At 47.6% G+C, this 23,962-nt stretch overlaps 1 protein-coding gene across 1 annotated transcript in view; it reads left to right on the top strand.

Annotated features, from left to right (window-relative positions):
- ETF1 (eukaryotic translation termination factor 1) overlaps window positions 1-23,962 on the top strand; it is a 340,588-nt gene that overhangs the window by 115,310 nt on the left and 201,316 nt on the right. Inside the window, exon 6 of the mRNA XM_078653353.1 lies at window positions 1,340-1,530. Within this exon, the coding sequence (XP_078509479.1) occupies window positions 1,340-1,530 (191 nt within the window). The remainder of the gene's footprint in view (window positions 1-1,339; window positions 1,531-23,962) is intronic.

The following is a 23,962-nucleotide window of genomic DNA, read 5'->3' as shown; positions in this document are numbered from 1 at the left end:
TACTGCACTTACAGTGCCCAGGAATGGACGTGGGCACTGTAGGGGTACAGGGCTCATTCACCTGTACCCTCACCGCTCGCAAAGTGCACCCAGCTAGAGTAGTCACTGATCTATGCCAGGGCAGTGGGTTGTAGCCATGGCACACAGGGATGTGTACCATGTCGACTCTTCACTTTGTTCTGCACCAAGACACGCAGCCTGCAAAGGCAGCGTGTGAGTATCAGGGTACAGGACCTCTAAGGGTGGCACAATACGTACTGCAGCCCTTAGAGCCCTTCTCTGGTCACAGGGTCCTGGGTACCTGTGGTACCATTTACTAGGGGCTGACCTGTGGCCAGAGATGCCAATTGGCTTTAGGCTTCAGTGCAGTTTTAGAGAAAGAACATAGACCCTTGGTACCTGATTAGCAGGAGCCCAGGGCACATTCCGTCAAAGTACATCAGCAATTAAGCAAAAAGTGGGGGCAACCATGCAGAAAAAGGGCACTTTCTCACATAGTGCACCCAGCTAGAGTGGTGGCTGACCTATGCCAGGACAGTGGGTTGAAGGCATGACGCACAGATGTGCCATGTTGACTCTTTACTTTGTTCTGCACCAAAGCACGCAACCTGCAATCCTTAGAGCCCTTCCCTGACCACAGTACCCATGGTACCTGTGGTACCATTACAAGGGACTGACCTGTGGCAATTGGGTGTTTTCAATGTAGTTTCGGGAAAGAACATAGGTACTGCGTACCTGTTTGGCAGGAACCCAGGGCACACTCAGTCAAAACACATCAGCCGTTTAGGAAAAAGTATTGGCAACCATGCAAAAAGAGGGCATTTTCTTACACTTATTGAACTAGGATTTTCTACAAGGGGATTTCTTGATCACCATTTTTTAAGATAACCTTTTTTTTTTTTATTTTTTTTTTTAGGAAAGGTAGGTTAAGTTTTCTATATAACCATTCCAACTCTAAACATCAACAAATCACATGCTTGATACTTTTCCAGTTTAAGTTCAGAAGCAATCTCTACAATGAAGGACAGGATTCCTTGAAGCTACTGGCAATGTGTACAGTAATAGCATTTGTTATTTCTGACCTATCTTTCTTGCTGTTTGTAGCTGTTGTATTTATTAACCCTCCGTGATAGCCCTCTTGACCCATAGTGTCCTAATTTTGGAGAATATTTAACAGTTTGTAGTGTCATGCTGAATCCGATATAAAGAGGAGACCGTGTTGACTGCATTTTTTTTACTATTGTTGAAATCTTTTAATGTTAATTCATTGATGTGAGCTTGCATACTAAATGTTTATTCATTGTCTATTCTATTCCTGTGATTTTATATTCTTTTTAAGGAAGAGGTGGTCAGTCTGCCTTGCGTTTTGCACGTTTAAGAATGGAAAAACGGCACAACTATGTGAGAAAGGTTGCTGAGACAGCAGTGCAACTGTTTGTTTCTGGTGATAAGGTGAACGTGGCTGGTCTTGTCCTGGCTGGATCTGCAGATTTCAAAACGGAGCTCAGTCAATCAGATATGTTTGATCAGGTAATTCAAGTATTTCAAAGCAGCAATTCCATATCAGATTAGTATAGTGTTGTGTATACATTAAAAAAGTCAAACTAACATTTGTCCAAGTTATTAAACTGTGCAACACAATATCTTACATTTGTTATGTACAGTTTAAGGGTTTCCTTGTAACTGCTGTAGTATCTCCTGAGCATGGTAATTATCATTCATCTAGTTTACCATGAAACCAAATATCCCTGTGATTATTGGAACATATTTAATACATGTATCTTAAAAATCCGTTTCGCAATATCGCTTACATATTCATTAATTTAGGTGTATGAAAAATGTATAACTGGTTTTGCAACTATTCCCTAACTAGAAATAATGTAGCCATCTGCAATTCATTCTCAGTGTAAAAATCAAAATGCAACAGACTTTGCCACTAAAGTAAGTTTAAGGGCATATGTGTTCTTTCCCCGCTTAAAGCACACTGCAAGTATTTTAGTGTAGAGCAGATTACACGTTTATTTCCACTGGTTTGTAAATTAGACTTTTTTTTTCTTGCTGGTTCATAACTAGGGGTAGTCCAATTTTCCAGAAAACTGTCAAAATAAGGGTAAATGGACAAATTATTGTAAATAAAATGTTATTTGTAACATTCTTAAATGTTTAGTAAACAATATAATTAAATGTTTAGGGATGCGATCCCACTTACTTGTATCTTTCTTTTCAAATTTTGATTTCTGCTCTCAAGATCTCCTGCACACATCCTCGCCTTCCCTGGCCCATTGGAGGCATTTCTTTGTGCCGCTGCCTGGAAATATGACCTCACCTACCTTTCTTTTAACACACATTTGCATGTTTGTGCACAAGGTTTTGCTGAGATCAGTTGGAGGGAAAAAGATGACTGAATTACCACTTTTTAAAACGGTGTACAGTTCCTATTCTACAGTTCTTATTCAATTAATATGAATTAGAACCTTAGTCCATGCCAGCTGTGTTGCAAGTTTATTAATGAGTTCTACTGCTACTTGCACTCCTTGTTACGTCGTAAGGGTTTTATAAAGCGCGCTAATCCCAAAAAAGCTCCTTGGCGCTAGCATCCTTGCGCACCAAATAAACCTAGATGAACAGAGTATGGTAGACGATCGCTATCCTATAATAACTGACCATGCATTATGATCCTAGGTTCTCAGGTGGTCAGTAAGCAGGTTCCACCATTTGTAAGCAGTGTAGAGAAGTCTTCCCTCCCCCCCCAAACTTTTTAATTCTGCGCACTTGCACCTTCTTGGCTGTGCTAGATCGTAGGGATCGAGGGGGAAGTACCACTTGAAGATGTCCTGAAGAAATAATTTGTTTTAGGCATTTGAGCTGTAGATCACAGCTTTGCATAGCCTGCCATCTAGTGTTGGGTCTGGGTTTTTGCATTTTATTGTTTTGTTCGAAGAAGTCTTTTCCTGTCTCGAGGTAGGTGACTCTTCCTTTCGGTTATAGTGCGCATGGACATCGGCTCCATTGTTTGTTTGTTTTTTCCATCATCTGGTTCGGATGTGAATTGCTGTGCTCCGGTTCGGCACAGTTTCTCGGGTTCCCATTGTCCCGCAATCCACTACCCTTGACGGTATTGTTCCTCAATCGCATTTCCCATTCTCCGCGTATCGTTTCGACTTTAAGATCTTCGATCGGAAAACTTGTGGAGGGCCTTTGGGCCTACCAGTGCCTGGCTCGCTAGCAGTCGATGGAATGGACTCCATACAAGTGCTGTCCCGGATGTCGCCAAGTTTTTACGCACCGACCTGCACGAAGTGTGCAACCTCTGTTTATGCCAAGAACACGACAAGAAAAACTGTCACATGCTGATTGTTTCGATCAAAGAAGACTCTGTGACATTCTGGCTCGACGTCACGAGATGCAAGCCATGGCGGCTCCGTACCGGACATCTTCGGCAAACTTTCTGACTGAGAAGAAACACAAGCTCAAGGAGCTGAGGAAGAACACATCTGTGTCAGAGTCCGACTCCGGCATAGAATAAGAGGAGCAAGTTACACCGGGTCAGCATACCGCGAGTACAGAAGCCCCCTTGCCCCAACAACACAAGTTCAATAAGGCTCCGGTCATACCTCTCCCTGTGGGTCAAGTTCGGCACCGAGAGAAGGTTTCGATCGCCCAGGCCCAGTGCCGAAACAGAAAAAGAAGCCTTTCGGCTAGGGCTCGAGTCGGCCCCATTCCAGCGCCGAACCGAAATCCATAGTGCTGCAATACTATCATGTCCAGGTTCCATCTTTGACGAAGACTAAATCTTTGGTACCATAGAGTTCGGAGCCGAAGCTTTCGACACGAAAACAGCAAGTAAAGATAAAAAGACTCCGTCAAAAGAGCCTTGTCCAATGTTCCACCTTCGGATCTGAAACCAAAAGAACTGGTTATTTACCCAGATACTGGACATATTCATGCCAGACTGCCTGAAAAAAGGAAACTGGGCCAACAGGATGAGCACCACATGCCCCTGAAGAAAAGGAATGTGGGTACTAACCCTTCACCGCCTTATGTTTCACCTACTTCATCGACTAATCCTCAATTACTTATAACACCCACTAATTCACCTCCACCACTTTCACCTGACCCACAGGGTGAAGGTGATGGGGATCAGGATAGGCCTAAAGATGTGGACCCATGGGAGGATTATGACACTGATCAACACGCGGACACTGACCCTGATTTATATCCGTCCAGACCACTTGACGACAATTTAGACTACATTGAGCTTCTTAACAGGGTTGCTTATTACCATGGGTGGAACCACATGAGAAGGCTTTAGAGTGGGACTAAGTTCCCCTAAAAAAACTACACATACACTGCCAATGCTTAAGGGAATGGTTAAACATGCAGATGAAGTTTTCAAAGATCATGTAAGGGCAAGAATCCTCGCATCCAGAGTTGAAAAGATATATAAACCAGCACCTACTGATCCTGCCTTCATCAAGGGTCAGCTGCCCTTAGACTCTCTTGTGGTTTCTAATGCTCGCAAGAGAGCTAACTCCGACCACAGGTGAGGCCCTCCTGATAAGGAGTCCAAGTTAATTGAGGCCTCTGGCAAAAGGGTAGCCTCCTTTGCAGCTAATCACTGGCGCTTTGCCAATGCTCAGGCTTTTTTAGCCAGATATGATAGGGCTCATTACGATGAGTTAGAAAAACGTACGCAATTTCTGCCTGGAGAGCATAAATCTACGGCAAATGATCATATCCTGGAGGGCAAACTTATCACCAATACTTCCATCAAGTGTGCCCTAGACACGCAGACATGCATGGTTGAGAATTTCAGGTTTGAAACTCTAGGTGCAGGTCTCCAATCTCAACCAGCCATATGACGAGGAACACCTCTTTGGTCCAGCGTTTGACACCTCGCTGGAAAACATGACGACACGGAGGTCGCAAAGTCCATGGGGGCTTTGCAGTTACCTGCGAATAGGGGTTCCTTCCATCACTCCTTTTACAGATGTGGCTCCAAGAATATATACTTAAAATATCCCTCCTCTTAAAAGGGCAACAACCAATCGCCCTCATCAAGAGGCTATTTCTGAGGAGGTTTTAGAGGAAACGGTGGTAAGGGAAGAGACAGCGGCCACTCCACATGCACTTCCCCCTGCAAATAACAAGCAGTAACTTCCTTCCGCTACCCTCCCATCATTCCACTCCTGTCAGCGGACGTCTCTCCCAATTTCTCCCTGCCTGGAACACAATCACCTCAGACAAATTGGTTTTACAAATTATCCAGTATGGTTACTGCCTGGAACTTAGACACTCCCCCCCAACATTCCTCCAAGATCACCCGCAATATCACAGGAACTTCTTACCCTTCTAAAGCAAGAAGTTCTCTCTTTGTTAGAGAAAGGAGCTATAGAACCAGTCCCATTAAATTATCAAAGGGCCGGCGTATACTCCCTGTACTTCTTAATGCCCAAGAAGGACAGCTCTCTCAGGCCTATACTAGACCTTGGAACTTAATCTATACATTGTTGGACCACTTTCACATGGGCACACTCCAGCAAGTGCTACCACTCCTTCAACAAGGCGATTTTTTTTTTTTTTTTTTTGTCCACTCTGGATGTAAAGGAAGCCTATTTCAATATCCCAATACACCCTGCTCACAGCAAATACCTCAGGTTTGTAGTAGCAGGCCAGCACTATCAGTTCATGGTGCTCCCATTCGGAGTAACTACTGCACCCAGGGTTTTCACCAAGTGCCTGGCAGTCACAGCTCATCTTCAAAGACAACACATTCACGTCTTCTCACGTTTGGACGACTGGCTCATAAAAGCCAGCTCGCAAAAAAGCTGTCCAGGTCACACTTGCAAAACAGTGCAATTGCTCCACGATCTTGGATTCACAGTAAATCTTTTTTTTTTTCTCAAATTTTTTTAAAAATTATTTTTATTTGCATTTTATCAAAACTTCAACATTACAGTAGTGAAATCAGCAGTACATAGACCTCTACTCCCACTCACCTCAAAGTCACAAATTTCTGTCACAATACGGAACACCCCAGTTCAACGTCCGCAGATACAAGGTACAATCATCATATTGTGTCCCACCCGGAGCCCTCTTGTCGGTGCTCTAGTTACCGAATAGCCAGAATTTCAAGTCCCCCCCCCCCCCCCTCACAACCCCCCATCCAACCCATGGTAGTGCCACCATTTGGTCCAGACCCTTTGAAATTTTTTCGGGCACCCCCTTGCTTTATACGTCACTCTCTCGGCTGCCATGTAAAGGTCCAACCCTCTTCTCCATTCCTCTAATCCTGGCGGCTCCGGTGACCCCCAGTACTTTGCTATATCCCTTTTCGCTACTACTAGTGCGAGAACTAGGAAGGCGAGGAGTGGGCGTGGCAGGTCCACCTCATTAGTCATACCCAATAGTGCCAGCTTGGGTTCCTGTTGGAGCGGGACCCCCAAAACCTCTCCCAGTTCTGTGAAGACGTGCGTCCAGTAATGTTGTATCCTGTCGCATGCCCAAATGGTGTGATAAAAGTCTCCGACTTGTTGGCGGCATCTAAGACAGTGCGTGTCATCTATCTTCCCCATTCTATGGAGTCGCATTCTATTGTAGTAGGTTCTGTGAAGCACATTGAATTGAATAAGGCGTAGTCTTGATTTAATTGCCACCTCCTGGGGATGCATTAATACTATGTCCCAGTCTAGGTCTTCCATTCCTCCCACCTCCGCCTCCCATGTGCGTCTAAGCTTCGCCAGGTAAACTAGCATATTGTTAGTTAAGGTTTTGTATGTGAGGGAGACCGCCTTCCCTTGGATTCGTTCTTGGAGGAGCCGTCCCTCCAAAGGTGCATACTCTGGGATATCGCTTAGTTGGACATTCTGGGCCTTCCACGCATGTCGCAGCTGTGTATATTTGAAGAGCTGTGAGTGATGAAGCTCAAATTCTGCCTTTAGGACCATAAAGGACTACAGGACCATAAAGGACTTCAGCTCCCCTTTGGCAATCACATCCCCTATAGTGGAGATACCTATGTCGTCCCATCTTCGGAAGCCGCGTAGTTTATTGAGCTCTGTTAACCACTGACAGTGCCATAGCGGTGTTCGCCGGGTGGGCTTCTTCTCCCATCCCATGCGTTGTGTGGCCTTAGTCCACGCATTTAACGTAAGAATCGTCGCTGGGAGGAGCAGTTCCCGTCTAGTGCCCCCATAGAGATAATGTAGTAAGTTCTGTGACGACAGTTTAAGCCTCTCTAGGGCAAAAGTGGGGTGATCCGCCGGGGCATGTAGCCAATCATTAATCGGTACCATGTGTTCCGCCCAGTAGTAGGCCTTCAGGTTAGGGAGTGAGATCCCCCCACTATATTGGTGTCTTTGGAGCGTAGTCAGGGCCACTCTAGGTTGCTTACCTAGCCAGAGAAAAGTTCTCAGATCAGAGTGGATTTTAGCCATCAACGTTGTCGGAAGCGGAAAGTATTCGTTCTGTAGGGCATATAGATACTTGGGTAGGATGATCATCTTATACATGGCCGCTCGACCTAGAAGTGTGAGTGGGAGCTGTCTCCAGCGGTCCATATCCGCCGCGGAGTTCATTATGATCCGTTCCAGATTCTTTTGGAATGATAGCTTCTTATCAAGGGTGATGTATATCCCAAGATACTGGAAGCCCTCCACCGTCGTCAGTAGTTGCCCCGGCAGCCTCCCCCAACGGTCTCGTCCCCCAGGGTCGTACAAGATCGATTTGTGCCAATTTATTGTGTATCCCGCTCGTCCACCCTAATTCCCGGAAGAGCTCCGAGACGGTGGTCTCTGGTTTCGTGATATACAAAAGGACATCATCCGCATAGAGGGATATCTTTTCTTGTGTGGGTTCTGTGTCCATTCTCGCAAAACCGGAGATGCCCTCATTTTGTCGGATCCTGGCTGCAAGTATCTCAATAGTGAGTGCAAAGAGGAGGGAAGACAGGGGCCAGCCCTCTCAGGATCTGGAATTCACGCGATAGCCTCCCATTCACCCTCACCCTGGCTCTTGGTGCAGTGTAGAGGAGCTGGACCCACCTCTGGAACCTAGGGCCAAAACCGAATTTTTGCAACACAGCATAGAGGAACGGCCAGTGGACCGCGTCAAAGGCTTTCTCAGTGTCGAGGGAGAGAAACCAGTGTGGGTAATTTCTTCCCTTCACTTCCTGCAGCCAATTGTGGGTACGTTTAAGTTTCAGTCTGGTTGCTCTGTCCGGCAGGAAGCCCGTTTGGTCCAAATGTATAAGGTCTGGGATCACCGACCTCAGGCGGAGCGCCAAGATAGTCGCTAGAAGTTTCACCTCCGTGTTCAGGAGGGAGATGGGGCGGTAGGACGCACAGTCCTCTCGCGGTTTGCCCTCTTATGTATCGGGACGATCGTAGCCAGGGAGGCCCCAGTAAAGAGACCCTTCAAGTGGCGAGCCAAGAGGTCCGCCGTACGCTTAAAAAACTCTGCCGGGTAACCGTTTGGTCCTGGTGTTTTACCCGGTCTCAGTCTGGCTACAGCTTCCGAAATGTCAAATGTAAAATAAAAAATGTAGATGTCATGGTATTTATAGAGCGCACTGTCACCAGACGGTCACCCTGCGGTGTCGCCTATTCGGCTTCCTGGCGCTGATACTCATACCGCTGTGGAACCCCTCCTGGCTTTCCCTGTGAAGTGTCCACTCCTGGGCACCCCCAGGGTGAAGCCAGGCATCCTTAGCACTGTTGGGGCTGGTGTGGAGGCTAAGCAAGCTATTGCCTTGAGTTGCAGCGTGGGCCCCGTGATTAGAATAGGCACCGAGGCGAGAATTACCAGGTCCGAGGAAATTGAGCCTGAGACCCCGCCGAGGCGGGAATCGAACCCTGGTCCCCTGGCCAGAACTCTGCATCAGGGTCTGCCGCTCTAACCATTGAGCCACACTCCCCCACACATCTACTGTGATGTCAGCCTCCAACACCAGAAGGGCCTCAGGAGACTGCATGGGCAGGTCCGTTTGCGCCATATAATGTAGAGCTTCCTCACGCATCCCTGGCTGCGTAGAAGAGTTCGTAGTGTGTAGCGAATGTTTCAGCTATTTGTGCATCAGAACTGACAAGCATCCCGTCTGCATTCCTAATGTGATCCACCCATCTAGTCGCTCGCTCCTTTTTACTTAGCCAAGCTAGTAGTTTACCTGACTTCTCCCCCACGTCGTAGAAGCGGTGAAGAGTTTTCGCCTCATTAGTAACCAGTTCTCTATATTGTCTCTGGGCATCTAGCAGTCTTCTAAGAGTCTCAGCACGTTTCAAACTCTGGTATTCCCTCTCTAAACTCAGGATAGTCTGTTCCAGTGCTGTGACCTCAGCTTGGAGTTTTATTCTTTCCATTCCCAGTCTATTTTGTATTCTATTCCGCAGTACCGGTTTCAGGGCTTCCCAGAAGGTGACCTCCGACTCAACTGTTCCCTCGTTTTCAGGCACATAAACCTTAATGTCTGCTCTCAAGCCTCGCAGAATAGATGCATTTTGAAGATCCCAGGCTGCGAGGCGCCAAGTGGTCCCCATAGTACCCCGGGTATGGCCTACCTTTACTAACAATGGTGAATGGTCAGAGATACCTCTAGCCTTGTATTCTGCAGTGTCATCCACCTTCAAGTACTGTCTAGACATAAATATATAGTCTAGCCTCGAGAATACCTTATGTGCCCCTGAGTAGTACGAGTAGGCTATCTGAGTAGGATGCAGCCATCTCCAGATATCTGTGACACCTATATTAGCAATCTGTTGGGATAGGGTAGTCCGGTTCCCTCCCCTACCTGCAGTCCCTGACCGATCCTGACCTATATCCATCACGTCGTTAAAATCGCCTACCTCGATTTGGATGGTGTCAGCTGTTTCTAGGAATATGTGAGCGAGAGCCCTGAGCGTATTTGCCTGCAGCTTGGCCGGTGCATAGAGTGAGATGATCGTGTATGTACGCCTATTCGTGGCCCCTGGACCCCAACATATGTCTCCAGTTGATCTATCCAGGTACGTGTGGTACAGAATGGGGTGTTTTTTTAATAATGACAGCTACCCCTTTGGAATCAGACGTGTAACCCGCATGAGCCAGAACTTTATGGCGGCCCCTGGCTATGAAGGCACAGTTGGTTCCTTTAAGATGGGTTTCCTGCAGTAGGGTTATATCTGCATCTAGCCTTTTAAGGTAGGAGTTCACTAGACCTCTTTTAACTTTAGAACCCAATCCGTTCACATTCCACGTCAGGACACTAACCCCCCTGTCCCACACCTGCGATGCCGCTACCTCACTTGCCATTCAAAATGTGTAGACCTTAATGAGGTCGGTCTCTGGTGTGGATGCATAGTGTGAAGCAGAGGTACATGACTGTATTATCTCGACTGCTACCCCCTCACCCCAACTCAACCCCTCCCCCCTTCCCCAACCTGAGTTAACGTGGAACTCCCCTACCCCTCCCCCACCCCACCTCCCTCCCCTTCCAGTCCCATCCCCTCACAAGACAGAACTGTCAGTAGGAGAAGGCCTGTCGCACTCCCGTGGATCCCCCCCCCCCCCCATTAGCCTGCTCTAACCAACTCCTCCCAGAGCATGCAGCACTACTTCCCCCAAACAAGCACTGATATCAGAAATTGGGAACTTTGTGCGGTTTATTTATTTATTTATTAACAGTTTTCTATAGCGCGTACAAGACCCGTGGGTATCAGAGCGCTTAACATCGCATGGCATTAGTTGAAACAACAATGTGTAGAAGTCAACAAGATCTTAGGAACAAAAAACTTAATTGGTATTACTTTAGACCTAGTCTATAAGTATCTAATATACTGTTTTCATTTAAGGCTCTTTCAGTTTATTTATTTATTTATTTTGAAAATTTTATATAGCGCGGACAAGATCTTTGCAGGTATCAGAGCGCTTTACATAGAAGGGGTACATAAAAGATCATAGTCAAACATAAGTCAATAGAGCTAACAGTACAAATAGGTGGATGCAAAGCCAATCATGTGATTCAGTAAGACAAATAATACAAATAAGCAAAAGGGGTCAAACATGTAGTACAGATCGGTGCAGAGTCTTTAAACAGTTTGATCCCTATGGTGAGTTTCTAGAGATCGCCCCATAATAAGTCTTAGATGGCGATATGTCGTACCTATGGGAGGAACTTACTCATAAGAAAGAGCTTAGTTTCCCTCTTAAATATGATAGTTTGCGATTTTTCTGATGTTTGCGGGAAGGGAGTTCCAAATTCTGGGGGCTACGCCTGAGAATGACCTCTCATATGTTCTTTTCTTCTTGAAGATTGGTGGTCTCAGGAGTAGATAATTTGCCCTTCTGGCTGGTCTATTTCTTCCTGCAATTTATTTTGTTGGTGAGATATCTAGGTGTGTTGTGATGAATCGCTTTGAGTGATGCATGCTATTTTCAGCTGTATTCTAGCTTCAAATGGGAGCCAGTTTAAAGCTTTCAGGTGAGGGGATATATGGTCAAATTTCCTCGATCCTGTAATAAGCCTTGCCGCTGCATTGAGGCAGGCTTTTAGGGTGCTGTGGAGATTTTTGGTAGTCCTGCTAGCGTTGTACATCCATATTCGATCCTTGATATAACCAGTGATTGCACAGCTAGTTGTAGGTCGGTCTCCCTTAGGAAACATTTAATTTTTCTCAAATAGTTCAAGTGGAAACGTGCGTTTTTTGCCATTGTTTTGATATGAGTTTTCATATCAAGGTTCTCATCCAATGTGATTCCGAGTGATTTCGCCGAGTCAACTAGGGTAGGGATGCAATTTAACGCTGTGATCATTTTGGACCATTCCTTCACTACGGATTGATTCTTTTGTGGTGTGATAAGTAAGAATTCTGTTTTGTTCGCGTTTAGCTTGAGCTGATTGTTGGTTAGCCATTTTAGCGATATTTTGAGGGCTTCATTCATTGTGGTAATGTCTTCCAGGTTCGAAATCTTGATGTAAAGTTGCGTGTCGTCCGCATACATGTGGTACGCTATTTTTGATTTCTTCAGAATTTCTGTAAGCGGTTCAATGTACAAGTTAAACAGTGAGGGAGATAATGTGGATCCTTGTGGTACTCCGATTGTGTTTGGGCATGAACGAGAAAGCGATTGGTTTACTAGGAATCTCTGAGTTCTGTTCTGTAAAAATGATTCGAACCATTTCAGTACAATGCCAGATATTCCCATCCTGTCATGAAGTCTGTTGATGTAAATTTTCATGATTAACTGTGTCAAATGCTGATGACAATTCTAGGAGGATGAGTAGACAAGATTGATTGCGATCTAGTGCTTGAAGTGCATCATCGACAATGTGTAGGATAGCTGTTTCCGTGCTGTGATCAGCTCTGAATCCCGATTGACAGTCATCTAACAGTGAGAAGTTGTCGATGTGTCTGCTCAGCTGATTCTGTATACATTTCTCTATCAATTTGGCCAGAAAAGGGATGTTGGTCACTGGGTGATAGTTGTTTGGATCTGTTGGGTCGACTGTGGGTTTTTTGATGATCGGGACCACTTGTCCTGCCTTCAGGCTTTCTGGGAGGACCCCCTGGGAGAGTGAGGCGTTTATAATTTCTGTCCATATTGGGATCAAAGTATGGCTGATTTCTTTTAGGCATTTCGATGGTAATGGGTCGTTATAATGGTTGTTGGGTTTAGTGGTCGCTAGTGTTTTAGCACTCATTTTGGTTCAATAATTTGAACGAGTCCCAGTGTGCTCTGTTTTTAGTCGTCTTGTCTGCATGATTTGGATCAGCTTGTGATGGTCGTGTATTGTCATCGATGTTATCTGCAGCGATCTTAAGTTCTTCCAGCTTGTTGGCTTTGTTAGCAAAAAAGGTAGAGAATTCTTCACAACTTAGTTGCGTTTTGGTGACCTCTTGGACAGATTTTGCCATCTTGTTTGATTGCTGTTTAATCATTTCAAACAATTTTCGTGGTCTGTTTTTAGCGTTATCCAATTCTGTTCTGATAAATTCCTTTTTTGTGTTGGTGATCTTCTTATTATATTCGCTTCTGATTTTTCTGAGTGATTTCAGTTCAGGGGAAGATGGGTGTTGTCTCCATTTTCTTTCTGCGCGTCTCAAATTACGCCTTTCTTCATTCAATATTCCATTAAACCATGGGTTTCTAATCTTTTCCGTAACTCTTTTCAATTTGAGTGGTATGGTGGCATTGACTATTTCCGTTACTGAGGTAGTGTAATGGTTCGTTAGGTCGTTCACCTTTTTCATGTTGACAGGTGGGTTTAAGTCTCTCTTGCAGTTTTCAATTAGAAGATCCATATTTGAGTCTCTGGTATCTCGTACCCATCTTTTCATTTTGTTAGTATGAATGTTTTTTATCTTCTCCCACGATGGTATTAGGAAGGTTATGGCGTGGTGGTCTGACCAGTCGCAAGGTTTTGTGGAGAGCATTGAGATGTCATTATTCTTTGAGATAATCCAGTCCAATGTTGCTCCTTTCGAATGTGTTGGTTGAAGACAAGCTTGGGATAGTTTTAGTTCGGATAAGAAGTCTTTAAAGGCGTTGACCTGTTTGTCGTTGTTGTCGTTCCAGTGTAGATTGAAGTCACCTAAAAATATATTATTAATGTCGGTGTTGGCGTTGGCAGTGATGATCTCCATCAGTTGGTCAATGAAGTTCAAATTGTTTTCTGGTGGGTGATATATGGCATGTAAGTTGCAAATCTGTTTATTTGCCGATCTTACTTTGAGCCCTAGGTATTCGCATGATTCGAGGGGGTCGGATTGAAATTGGCCGACTTCTAGGTTCGATCTGTGGATACAGGCAATACCACCCCCTGTCTTTTTCTGTCTGTCCAATCTCAATATGTTATAGTGTGGGGGCACCAGAAGGTCCAAGACTGGGGACGAGGATTCAGATAACCAGGTTTCGGTAAGGATTGTTATGTCTATTTCCTGATTGATGATGATGTCGGCTTTGTCAGAGCATGCTTCGCTGCGGATCGACAATTGAGCACTAGACATTTTAAAGATTTCTCCGTCTGGTTGTGATCACGTTTAACGGATCAGTGGTTAGCTTGATTTGTTGTAAGTTGTTGAGATCTAGTTTCCTCTCATTCCTCGTAGCTGTTCTGTTGACGTCTATCGGTACACTTTTGATTTCCTGCGCCTTCCTGGGGTCTGATGTCTCGTATTCTCGGAGTAGAAATAGTATGTCTTCTTCAGTTAAATAATTTTGATTCCTATCCGGTCTGTTTTGTCTGTTTTTTTTTTTTTTTTTTTTAAAACCTTTATTGAACAATGAAAGCTCACAAATACGGGCCTACAACCCCACGGGCTGGCCACAACAGAATGGGCAAAAAAAAAAACGCAGCACATGAGAAGAAGATCTGCACAGGATATGACATCAGGAGCACAGGTGAAGCAATAAAAGGCATCGAGCGTTCAGCAAGAACAGGATAATAAAGGTTAATTTTCTAATACGGGTTGGGGAACAAAGGAATAACGGGCCGTATATGAGACCACAAGGGAGGGACCGCGGCAAGCCGCCATTTTATAAACACAGCGTAAGAAAATGAAGCCATATAATCAAATCTAGCAAAGGACATAAACAGAATCAGACCATCAAGTAGCGACAGTGGCATCAGTCAACCGCGCCCACTCACCACCGCCCCTACCCGAACAGAGAAGACGAGGTCAAAAAGCCCCATCACAAAAGCAATACAATATGCACCCCAACGGAAGAAAGGGACCTCCATAAAGGAGGAAGGGGAAGAGGGAGAAAGGAACGACAAAAGGGACTCCCGCCAAATCATGCACCCCCAGGGGGAAAAACAGGACAATAAAACCGGCATGCGATGTAACAGAAACATGATACCAAAAGAAGCAGCGAGCCACAATCAGTCACACACCGGAAGAAAAACAGAAAACCCCCGGGGGAGATACGAGGTGACAGAGTCCCGAAAAAGTGAATACACAAGAGCCATAGAACAAAAAGGGAAAATAAGGGGGGAAAAAGACCCCCCGACACAAACAGACCCCCCCACCCTCCCCTAAGCCCACCCTGCACCCCTGCAGAAGGCTACGGCCTACCCCCCCGCAGCGTGCCTGTCGCCCTAATTAGAACCCGAAATATAGTGGAGCAAGAAAAGTCTGAATTAAAAGACAAAAAAGGGGGAAGGAAGGGAAAGAAGGAAGGGATCAGAGACATACATACATACACACGGGGGAGGGCCGGAGACAGGAGTAAACGCACCCATCCACCCGCCTGGGTTAAAGGTCCAAGTCCTCGGGAAGCCAAAGAGTATCGGGCCAAAGCCCAGGAGCACAAACCAATTACACAGAACCATATCAGGACACAAAGATCATCCAACCATTCATGAACTACCGCATATAAAAGTCAGTGTTTATCAGCCCTGTCCCTTTTTATCCAAAGCAGAAAAGGTCCGATCCGACGAGGACCCCGCCACAAAGAACAGAAGGCAGACAGCAGGAAAGTCCAATGGCAGTCCAAAAAATTCACAGGAGGAAAAGCACGGAAGATCCAGGAAAGTCTCAGAATGTAGCAAACGATGCAGGCACAGTTCCGAGGATATACCCAAAGAAACCGACCCATCCGGGCCGGCACAGGAGACATCACCGGGCAGTGGTGATTGAGAGGGACCAGGAGAATCATGGAGGTCCGGCAAGACAAGATCCAGCTCCCGGGCCAGGGGCAGAGGAGGCAGCACAGAAGGAGAAGGTGCCATCAGGTTGCGCACCTCCGGGGTTGCAGCCGGGGCCGAGTCCGCCAGGAGAATTCCAGCCACACCCCGCGACATCAATGCCTCATCCGGCCGTGGGGGCCCGGGAGGCCCGCAGTGAGGAATCATCTCCAAAGCCATGAGAGGCGTGGCCACCGAGAGCCGCCAGGAGAGCAGGATGTTTAAGATCCCCTTAAGTGCAGGAAAACCTTTACAGTATCCGACACCCGGGCCTTGCGGCGGGCCCCCAGCGCTCGTCCAGGCCCGGCCCAGACAAATGGGGTTGGCCGCCATCTTGAGAGCCCAAACAGGCCGCGCGGCCAACAGCCTCCGCCGGGGCGGCAGTCAAGCAAATGAAGTCCCGCCGACAGGCAGTAGAACACCCCGGACAGGAAGGGGGGCCACCAGAAGAAGGGGATTCGCCGGCCCCCCAATGTCGCCGGTCCCGTTCTCCGAGTCCGGGCGGTAAAAACAAAATGGCCGGACCGGGGAACAAAGGGGGAGCAAGCCGGACATACGAGGAACCCCTACAATGAAAGGCAGCGCCACCATCCAAGGCCGCCGCCACACAGGAGTCTCTCAGCCAGGAACCTCCGGCTCACACGAACAGCGGTCCTCCGATCACCTCCAGCGCGCCCCGAAGGGCAAGCCCGCAGGCTCCATCCGGCCCAGGAGCCGGGAAGAAGAACCAGGCCAGTCCGTTCTCGAGTCCCCGGAATGAGCGGGGGCACTGCACCGGATCCACAGCAGCCAGGACAACCGGAACAAGTGGTAAGTGCCTGCAGTGCGTCGTAGTAGTACCACACAGCAAGGAGGGCTTCCCGGGGCAGGATAAATGCAGGATAAATGTGAAAAACACAGGCGGGCGAACGGAGCCGAGCTAAAGCGCGGCCATCCCGGTCGCGAGCTAGGCTCCTCCCCTGTTTTGTCTGTTTGACACTGGCATCGATCTTTTGTTATTGATATCTAATGCTGTGTTTACTAGCTCTCTAATGAGTTCTACTTCGTTGTATTTTCTGTAATAACACATAGATTCTCTATCCCTTTCATAGTGTTTTTTAGGTCTCGGCTAGAAGCGAGCGAAGCTCGCTCTCGCCAAAGACCTATAGTTAGCGTGGCAGCTTTCCAGGAGGACAGCACTGGCCGCGCGCGGCGATTTGTTAAGGTCACGCGCACGAGAACGCGCTCGCGGCCAGGTGCTGTCCTCCTCGAAAGCTGCCTCCCTTCCCCGTGCAGGGCGGGCCGCCGCGCTGCCTGCGGCGACCCAGAAGCATTGCCGGCCAAACCGGAAGTAGGTGCTGTCCTGCAGAGCACCGCTTTTCAACTCTCTGCTCTCTGTCACTATCCCCCAAGCCAGCACCGTGCACCGGGGCTGGGTGACTGCCGACATGAGCAGACGCTGGTACTGTTGCAGCGGCCGCTGCACGAGTCTTCGGACCCTTAGAGACAACATTGGTGTTAGCGTTCTTAGGACCCATCACTGCTCCGGCCCAGGTGTTCGATAGAGCCCCATGTCTGACACTGCTAATCAGCAGCTGCAGCTCTTTCCCCTTGACACCAGGAACCGACCGCAGCTCCGCCGAACTGACAAGCCCAGTGAGCAGTAAAGTACCAGCTATGTCGGCGTCTTTCTCGATACAAAAATGACAACAGCCTCAGCATTCCGGGTAGTTTAACCAGCGCTTAGCACCATTCAGCATTCACTTTCACGTTTCTTCACCAGCATCCAGGGGTGCAGGGGGGCGGGAAACGGAGAGCACTCATAACCTACCTCACTCGGACACAGCCGTGTCTGCCATCTTGCCTCCGCAGATCCTACCTTCAACACAAAGGTTGCCTCTTCTTGAGGTCTTTGCGTTTTTGGCAATTGCCTAGGCACTCTATCGAATCGACTTGGTTGTTCATGGATGTAACTTGATTTAAAGTCATTTAAGCTTATCTGCATTGCAATGAGCTGTGTACTGTAATTTATTAAATACTTTATCTAAGTTTCTGTGCTTTTACTTTGCCCTTCTGTGGGCCGCAATAAAATCTTTGATTCTATTATGCTTTTCTATGGAAGAAAGTTATGCAAAAGATGTTCCAGGGCCCACACATGCAGAAGCAGATTAATAAAATGTTTGACTTTACTTAAGATTCCTGCAATGCAGAACCAGGAAAAGGTTATGTACTGGTAGTTATCTTCTGCATTGAGTCTGTACCCCATACCCAAAAATGTTGCAGTCAGGCATGGTATATAAGTAATGTAATTAGAGATGTGCTAGCGGCAGAAATTCAGTTGCTGGTGTACATAACTTCAGATTTATATTTAAAGTTATTAAGGATGCCTAATCTATGAAATGTTCAGGCTTTGTGGCCGTGATAACCACATTTACTAATTCTATCGGAGAACCCATTTTTTCACCACTAGCTCACACTTATGAAGGTGCATGGATCTGCTAGCGTATAGATTTTCCACAAATCTTAATGCAGTCTTCACCACCGGTGCGACAGCAACAGGCAGGTTTTTAAGCCCTATTTACTGTTGTCTGTTACCACACTTGGACAATTCCCTAGTTACCACATCTATTTTATTTATTGTTGTAAAAATGTATTTATCTTGTGATGTTTTATTATTGCTCTAGTGGATTTCGAAGGAGTCAAAAGTTTGAAATAAACGTGCCTTGTTCCTTCCAGTTGTCACACTTTGACAATTCACTAGTTGCAACACTTTGACACTGACTCACTCACACTAACTCTCTTACTCACACTGTCTCTCACTCACACTGACTCTCACTCGCACTGATTCTCTCACTCAAACTGACAGACTCTCCAACTCTCCCACTCACTCACTCACTCACTGTCCAGACTCTCACTGGCTGACTCTCCCACTCACTCACTCACTCACTGTCCAGACTCTCACTGACCGACTCACCCACTCTCTCTCACTCACTAACTGACTCTCTCACTCACTGACTGACTCGCCCACTCATTCTCACTCACTGACTCACTCACTCACTCGCTCTCAACACATATTGCAGTACAAATGCAATAGGTGTCACATTTGCAAAAGTTATAACTATTGGCATTGTTATACACAATGCCAATAACTCTAACTTTAATGCTGCGAGACCTATTGCATTGTAAATGCTTGTTATTTCTTGTGATGGGTTGCTAATTTGTGTATGGATCTCGAAGATTTTCCTCATGATCTTAGGTGCCGTAGAGTGAGTACTCTTCAGTATGTTTCGATCTTCACATTTTTTGTTCCCGCATTTCCGTTCTGAGAAATGTATCAAAGACTTCTTGGTACTTTCCTTTGGTCGTTTTTCTCCTTTGTTATTGCTTGCGTCGTTGTTCGTTCTATCCAGGTTTGGTGAACCACGTCTGTTATTATTATTTGTATTTCGCGTTCTCTCTAATTCATTCCCGTTTAATATGTTTTCTTTTCCGCATATGGCTCCTGGTTGAATGAATTGTTCCTGTGGGCTTCTAGCTGGAGTGATGTTTTGTTCGTGTTCCTGTCTGTCTCTGTTTGGGGTAATATTTATAGGGTCGATATCTGATGAGCCTAGGTTGTCTGTCGGCATAAGGGCTGTAAGTTGTAAGGGCCAAGTGTCTCTTATTTTCGTATCTCGTTTAGGTTCTTGTCGGTCACTGGTCGGGGTAATATTTATAGGGTTACTGTCAGGTGAGACTAGGTTGTCTGTTGACAGATTCTGGAGTTGTAAAGGCCTAGTGTCTCTTAATTGCGTACCTTGATCCGGTTACTGGTGGTCTCTGGTCGGGGTAATATTTATACTTGTAGGAATACTGTCGGATGGGACTAGGTTGTCTGTAGACTAATTCTGGAGTTGTAAAGGCCTCGTGTCTCTTAGTTGTGTAACTTGATCCTGTTCCTGGTGGTCTCTAGTTATTGTGCTACTACTAGTAGGGTTGTTGTGTGAGACAGAATCGTCTTCTGTATGAGCCCGGTGTAGTCGAGGGTTCATGTTCTCCATATGTCTTTTTAAGGCTGAGAAGATATTCTCGAATTTTTCCAGTTCGTCGTTAGTGGCTTGTATCAATACTATTCCATTCTTGAAGATTGTTATGCAAATGTCCGCTCTGAGGTTAGGTGATGCTCTGGTCATAAATTTTGTTCCATGCGGGATGTTGGTTGTGGATTTAATATATAGCATGTTTGTAAAGGCATTGCGCCATTTCGCCCTTCTCCTGGTGAAGAATATCAAATCTTTCATGATGATTCCTTTATCCATGCAAAAGGAAGCGTCAGAGATCAATGTGTCAGGGTTTTTCCTCAAAAGGTTATGTTTGAATTTTTTGGCTGCATTTTTAGAAAGATAGGTAGGGTATTTTATGATGTATGCATTCCTACCTATTCGTTCCAGGTAGTTGTCCTCCATATTGAGTTGTGTGTTGGCGTACTAAGATTAGTTGCCTTCTTCCTGATGGTATAGGTATCCTCTTTGCATATATTACTGACTCAAAATTATAATTATAATTATTAAATCTGGTACTATCCTAATAATATTCTCTTTATTGTAGTAATTAATTAAAGCAACTGATTTATGGTTCCTCCTCAGGTAGGTAAGGGTATTCTTCTTTGCATATATTACTGGCTCAAAATTATAATTATAATTAAAATTATAACTGGTAGTATCCTAATATTCTCTTGTAAGTAATTAATTAATAGGTTCTGCTTTATGGTTCCTCCTCCAGGTAGGTAGTTTCTTCTGGATTCCTCTGGATTCCTCTGATATCAGTGAAATATCCTATAGTTGAATACTATGTGCTTAAGATGTTTGTGTAGACTTTCCAAGATGTCCGCCGTTTTCGTTAACTTTGATGTCTTTCTACCATTTCTATTAGTCCTCTTTCCCTTGCCATATACTGTTTAAGACTTAGAGGAGCAACTAAAAGAGGACTAATGCCAATTCTATCGTGCCGCCATTTTGGAGTACTGTTTATATAGTATGATTCATTGTTTGACCTAATAGGCAGCAAGAGCTATTTTTGCAGAATGAAATGTCCTACACGGCCGCCATTTTAAAGTCAGGCGCGCCGCTTTGTTGTTTCCTCTTTCCTTTTACTTTCTGGGTTAATTATTCGTTTCTTTGTTCAAATATAGCCTGCGCTAGGGAGCGCCAGGTCCATCCATCTCTCGGCTCGTGCCTCTAGTCCAGCGCCGCCCCGCCTCCGCCCCCGACCCCCACCTCAACACTTGCGCAGATGCAGCGTGGATGAGCCGGTCGGCCCCGCTTCCTCGCTCCGCCTGTCGCTCCGTCCAGCACGGCCTGCACGCAGGCTCCGATCGGCTCTGTGTCTCGCCGAAGATCCTGGGGGCCAGGGCTACGCAAAGGACTCCAAGAACAAAAACCAATAAGAACAATAAGTGTAAATATAAGAGGGCGTGTCAACTTGCGTGCTCCACAGCGACGAGCTGCGGTCTCTATAACCTGTTCCACCATTGTTCATGAATGAGTCTTGAGTGTCTGTTCCGGGGACACTGCTCAGCCAGACGTGTCTTGCTCCAGGTCTCGGATCGCCTCTACCAACGGGTGAATGGAGCGCGACCCCCCCCCCGCCTCTTCTTCCCCGGAAGTACGGCTCCCAACCTCGTCTTCAGCATCTCCCTCTGATCGGGCATGGCTTCATAGACAGTTTAACCTGGGTCCCGCCGTGGCGCCCCCTCTCAGCGAGGCCGACCGTCCATGCCGTGTACCTCCTGTGCCATGTCCCTGATAAGGTGTCGCCGGGGTTTGTCTCTTTGCCCTTCGGGACTTCAGCCTCTGTGCTTTCGGTAGTGCCCACTGGGACCTGTGTGGCGGCGACCTGTCTACCATTCTGCGTCCAACGGTCTCCCTGCTATGGAATATAGGACGTTCCTCCAGCCATTGCCAGGCATCTTCCGGATGTGTAAAGAAAAGTGTCTTTTCCTTGTAAAGCACCTTTAGCTTCGCAGAGAAGAGGAGCATATAGGATATATTCATGTCTCTTAGTTTCGCCTTCACTGCGTCAGAGCGGCGTTGTTTCTGCACCTCTTGGCTGTAATCCGGGAGTATCATAATGTTCGTGTTTTCCAGTCTGATCTCCCCCCAACTTTCTAGCCTCTCGCAGAATCTGGTCCCGGTCCGTGAAATTGAGAAAGCGCGAGAGTCTAGGTCTCGCACCCTCCGGCGGCATTGCCAGGAGGGCCCTGTGCGCCCTTTCGATGATAAAGCAAGTCGAGAACTGCACAGTCGAGAAGGTTTTAGTCACCCAGGAGAGGAGGAATGCTTCCATATTCGTCCCTTCAATTCCCTCTAAAACCTACGAAGCGGAGGTTGTTGCGTCTCGCCCTATTTTCGGCATCATCCACCTTCCACATCAGTTGGCGATGGGATGCCTTGAGTTCTGCCATGTCTTTTCTCAGGGTGGAGATCGAATCTTCGGCCTCGCCTAGCCGTGTCTCTGCTGTAGTCACTCTTTCTGTTAACTTTCGTAAGTCTTGCCTCAGCAGTGTCACCTCGGACCCCACCTCGCCGATTTTGACTTCTAGGGCAGCCCGGGACTCCTGGATATCGGCCCGTGACGCCTGAATGGCTCCCATTAGTAGGTCAGTGTCTGAGTGCACGCCAGAGGCAGCGGGGAGGGCATCCTCCGACTGTCTAGGCGCAGCCAAGTTTTCCATGGGCCCCTGTTTGGAGGGTTTGGGGGAGTGTATCCTTCTTCCCCATGGCTTGCGTTACCGTGACGTCGGTCTCGCGGGGCAACTTGCTTGTCACGCCGCCTCTGACGCTCTAGCCGTAGTCGGGGGTCAGCGAGCTCCTCTGTCCGCTACGGGAGAGGGCAGTCCGGCCTCCCCGCACTGCAGTCCCCGGGGGCCACTTGCGTCTTTTGCCCGCCCCCCAGGGGCCTTGGTTAGTGTAGTCGGCTGAGTGTCAGTCCCGGCCAGTACTCCTATGCCTGCATCAGCTCAGTCACAGGCCGCTCCGTCGTGGGGTCCGGCGAGCACAGAACGTATCTTCCCCCCTCGTTCACATGGCCGGATGTCCGACCGCAAATGTTACCAGGGGCCTCTCTCAGGGGGGCAAGGGCTTCCCAGCAGGGTGCAGGGTGGCGGGGACACCACAGGGAGACCCCAGCTCAACCAGGATCAATGCCGGGCCGGGGAAGCCCGACAGCAGCACCAGGCAGGTGACTGTGGGGAGTTTTTAGGGCCAAAGAGCGTGGACACAGCTGTGGGGCCAGGATCAGGTCCGGAGCATACGAGCTCTGCATCGCGGCTCCGGCCGCCATCTTGGTAAAGTGTCCGCTCGTCAGGGGAGCCCCGACGCCTCAACAGGGGCCGTCCCCCGGATCAACACAAGCTCACGGGCCCCGCAGAGTGCCCCTCTCGCTCTCACCTCCCGGGCAGCAGGACGGTCCCCGGGCTCGTTTTATCCTCGCAGCGCGGCTCCGGCCGCCATCTTGGTGTAGTTCGCGGGTTTCGCTGGGGAGTCCGGACGCCGCACCGGGGCTCTCGCCGTCAACGGGGCACCACACAATGACTTCCTCACACGGACCCTCACCGTGGCAGACAGCCACAGGACCTAGAGGCCGGACCTCAGTGCGGTCCCCGATACTCTGTCACGGCGGCCGCCATCTTGTCGCCGCCAGGCCTCCCGAGACGATGGAACAAAGTCGGCGTTTTGCTGGCTACAGTCGTGCAAACTTCAAGGAAGTAGTCCCTACGGAGTCTAGGGTCTCCGCAACGACCCTCTCGTAGTTTTGGTGGAGTAGGGCTAAGTGGAAAGACTGATTTGGAGGCAGCTCGCCGGGAGCTCCGGAGAAGCACGTCCTAGCAAGCCATGCTGTTGGCCACGCCCGGATTCACAGTAAATCTGTCCAAATCCCATCTACATCCATCCAACACACAGGGGTATCGGTGAGCCACTATTAATACACAGAAGGCTTTGGCCTACCCCAATCCGGCCATAATCCGCAACATGCAAACTTTACTCTTTCATTGCCAGCTCGAGTGTTCATGCAGTTATTAGGGATGATTGGATATTGCATTCTAATAGTCCCTTACGCAAGACTCCACATGCACGTCAGTGGAACCAGGCTCGGGGTCTCTTATTAGATCTAGTGTTGGTGGACGGCCGGTCCAATCGCTCTCTGCAATGGTGGAATACACAAAACCTTTCTAAGGGCAGCCCTTCATAAACCCAGTTCTACAGATCGTGCTAACCGCAGACACATCGCTCACGGGTTGGGGAGCTCCTCTCCAGACGCATACAATTCAGGGCATGTGGACCCTGC

This window comes from Lissotriton helveticus, chromosome 7, assembly GCF_964261635.1.
Source record: "Lissotriton helveticus chromosome 7, aLisHel1.1, whole genome shotgun sequence".
Lineage (NCBI taxonomy): Eukaryota > Metazoa > Chordata > Amphibia > Caudata > Salamandridae > Lissotriton > Lissotriton helveticus.
The sequence above is the reverse complement of the archived record's forward strand: the minus strand, read 5'-3'. Positions and strand labels throughout refer to the sequence as shown.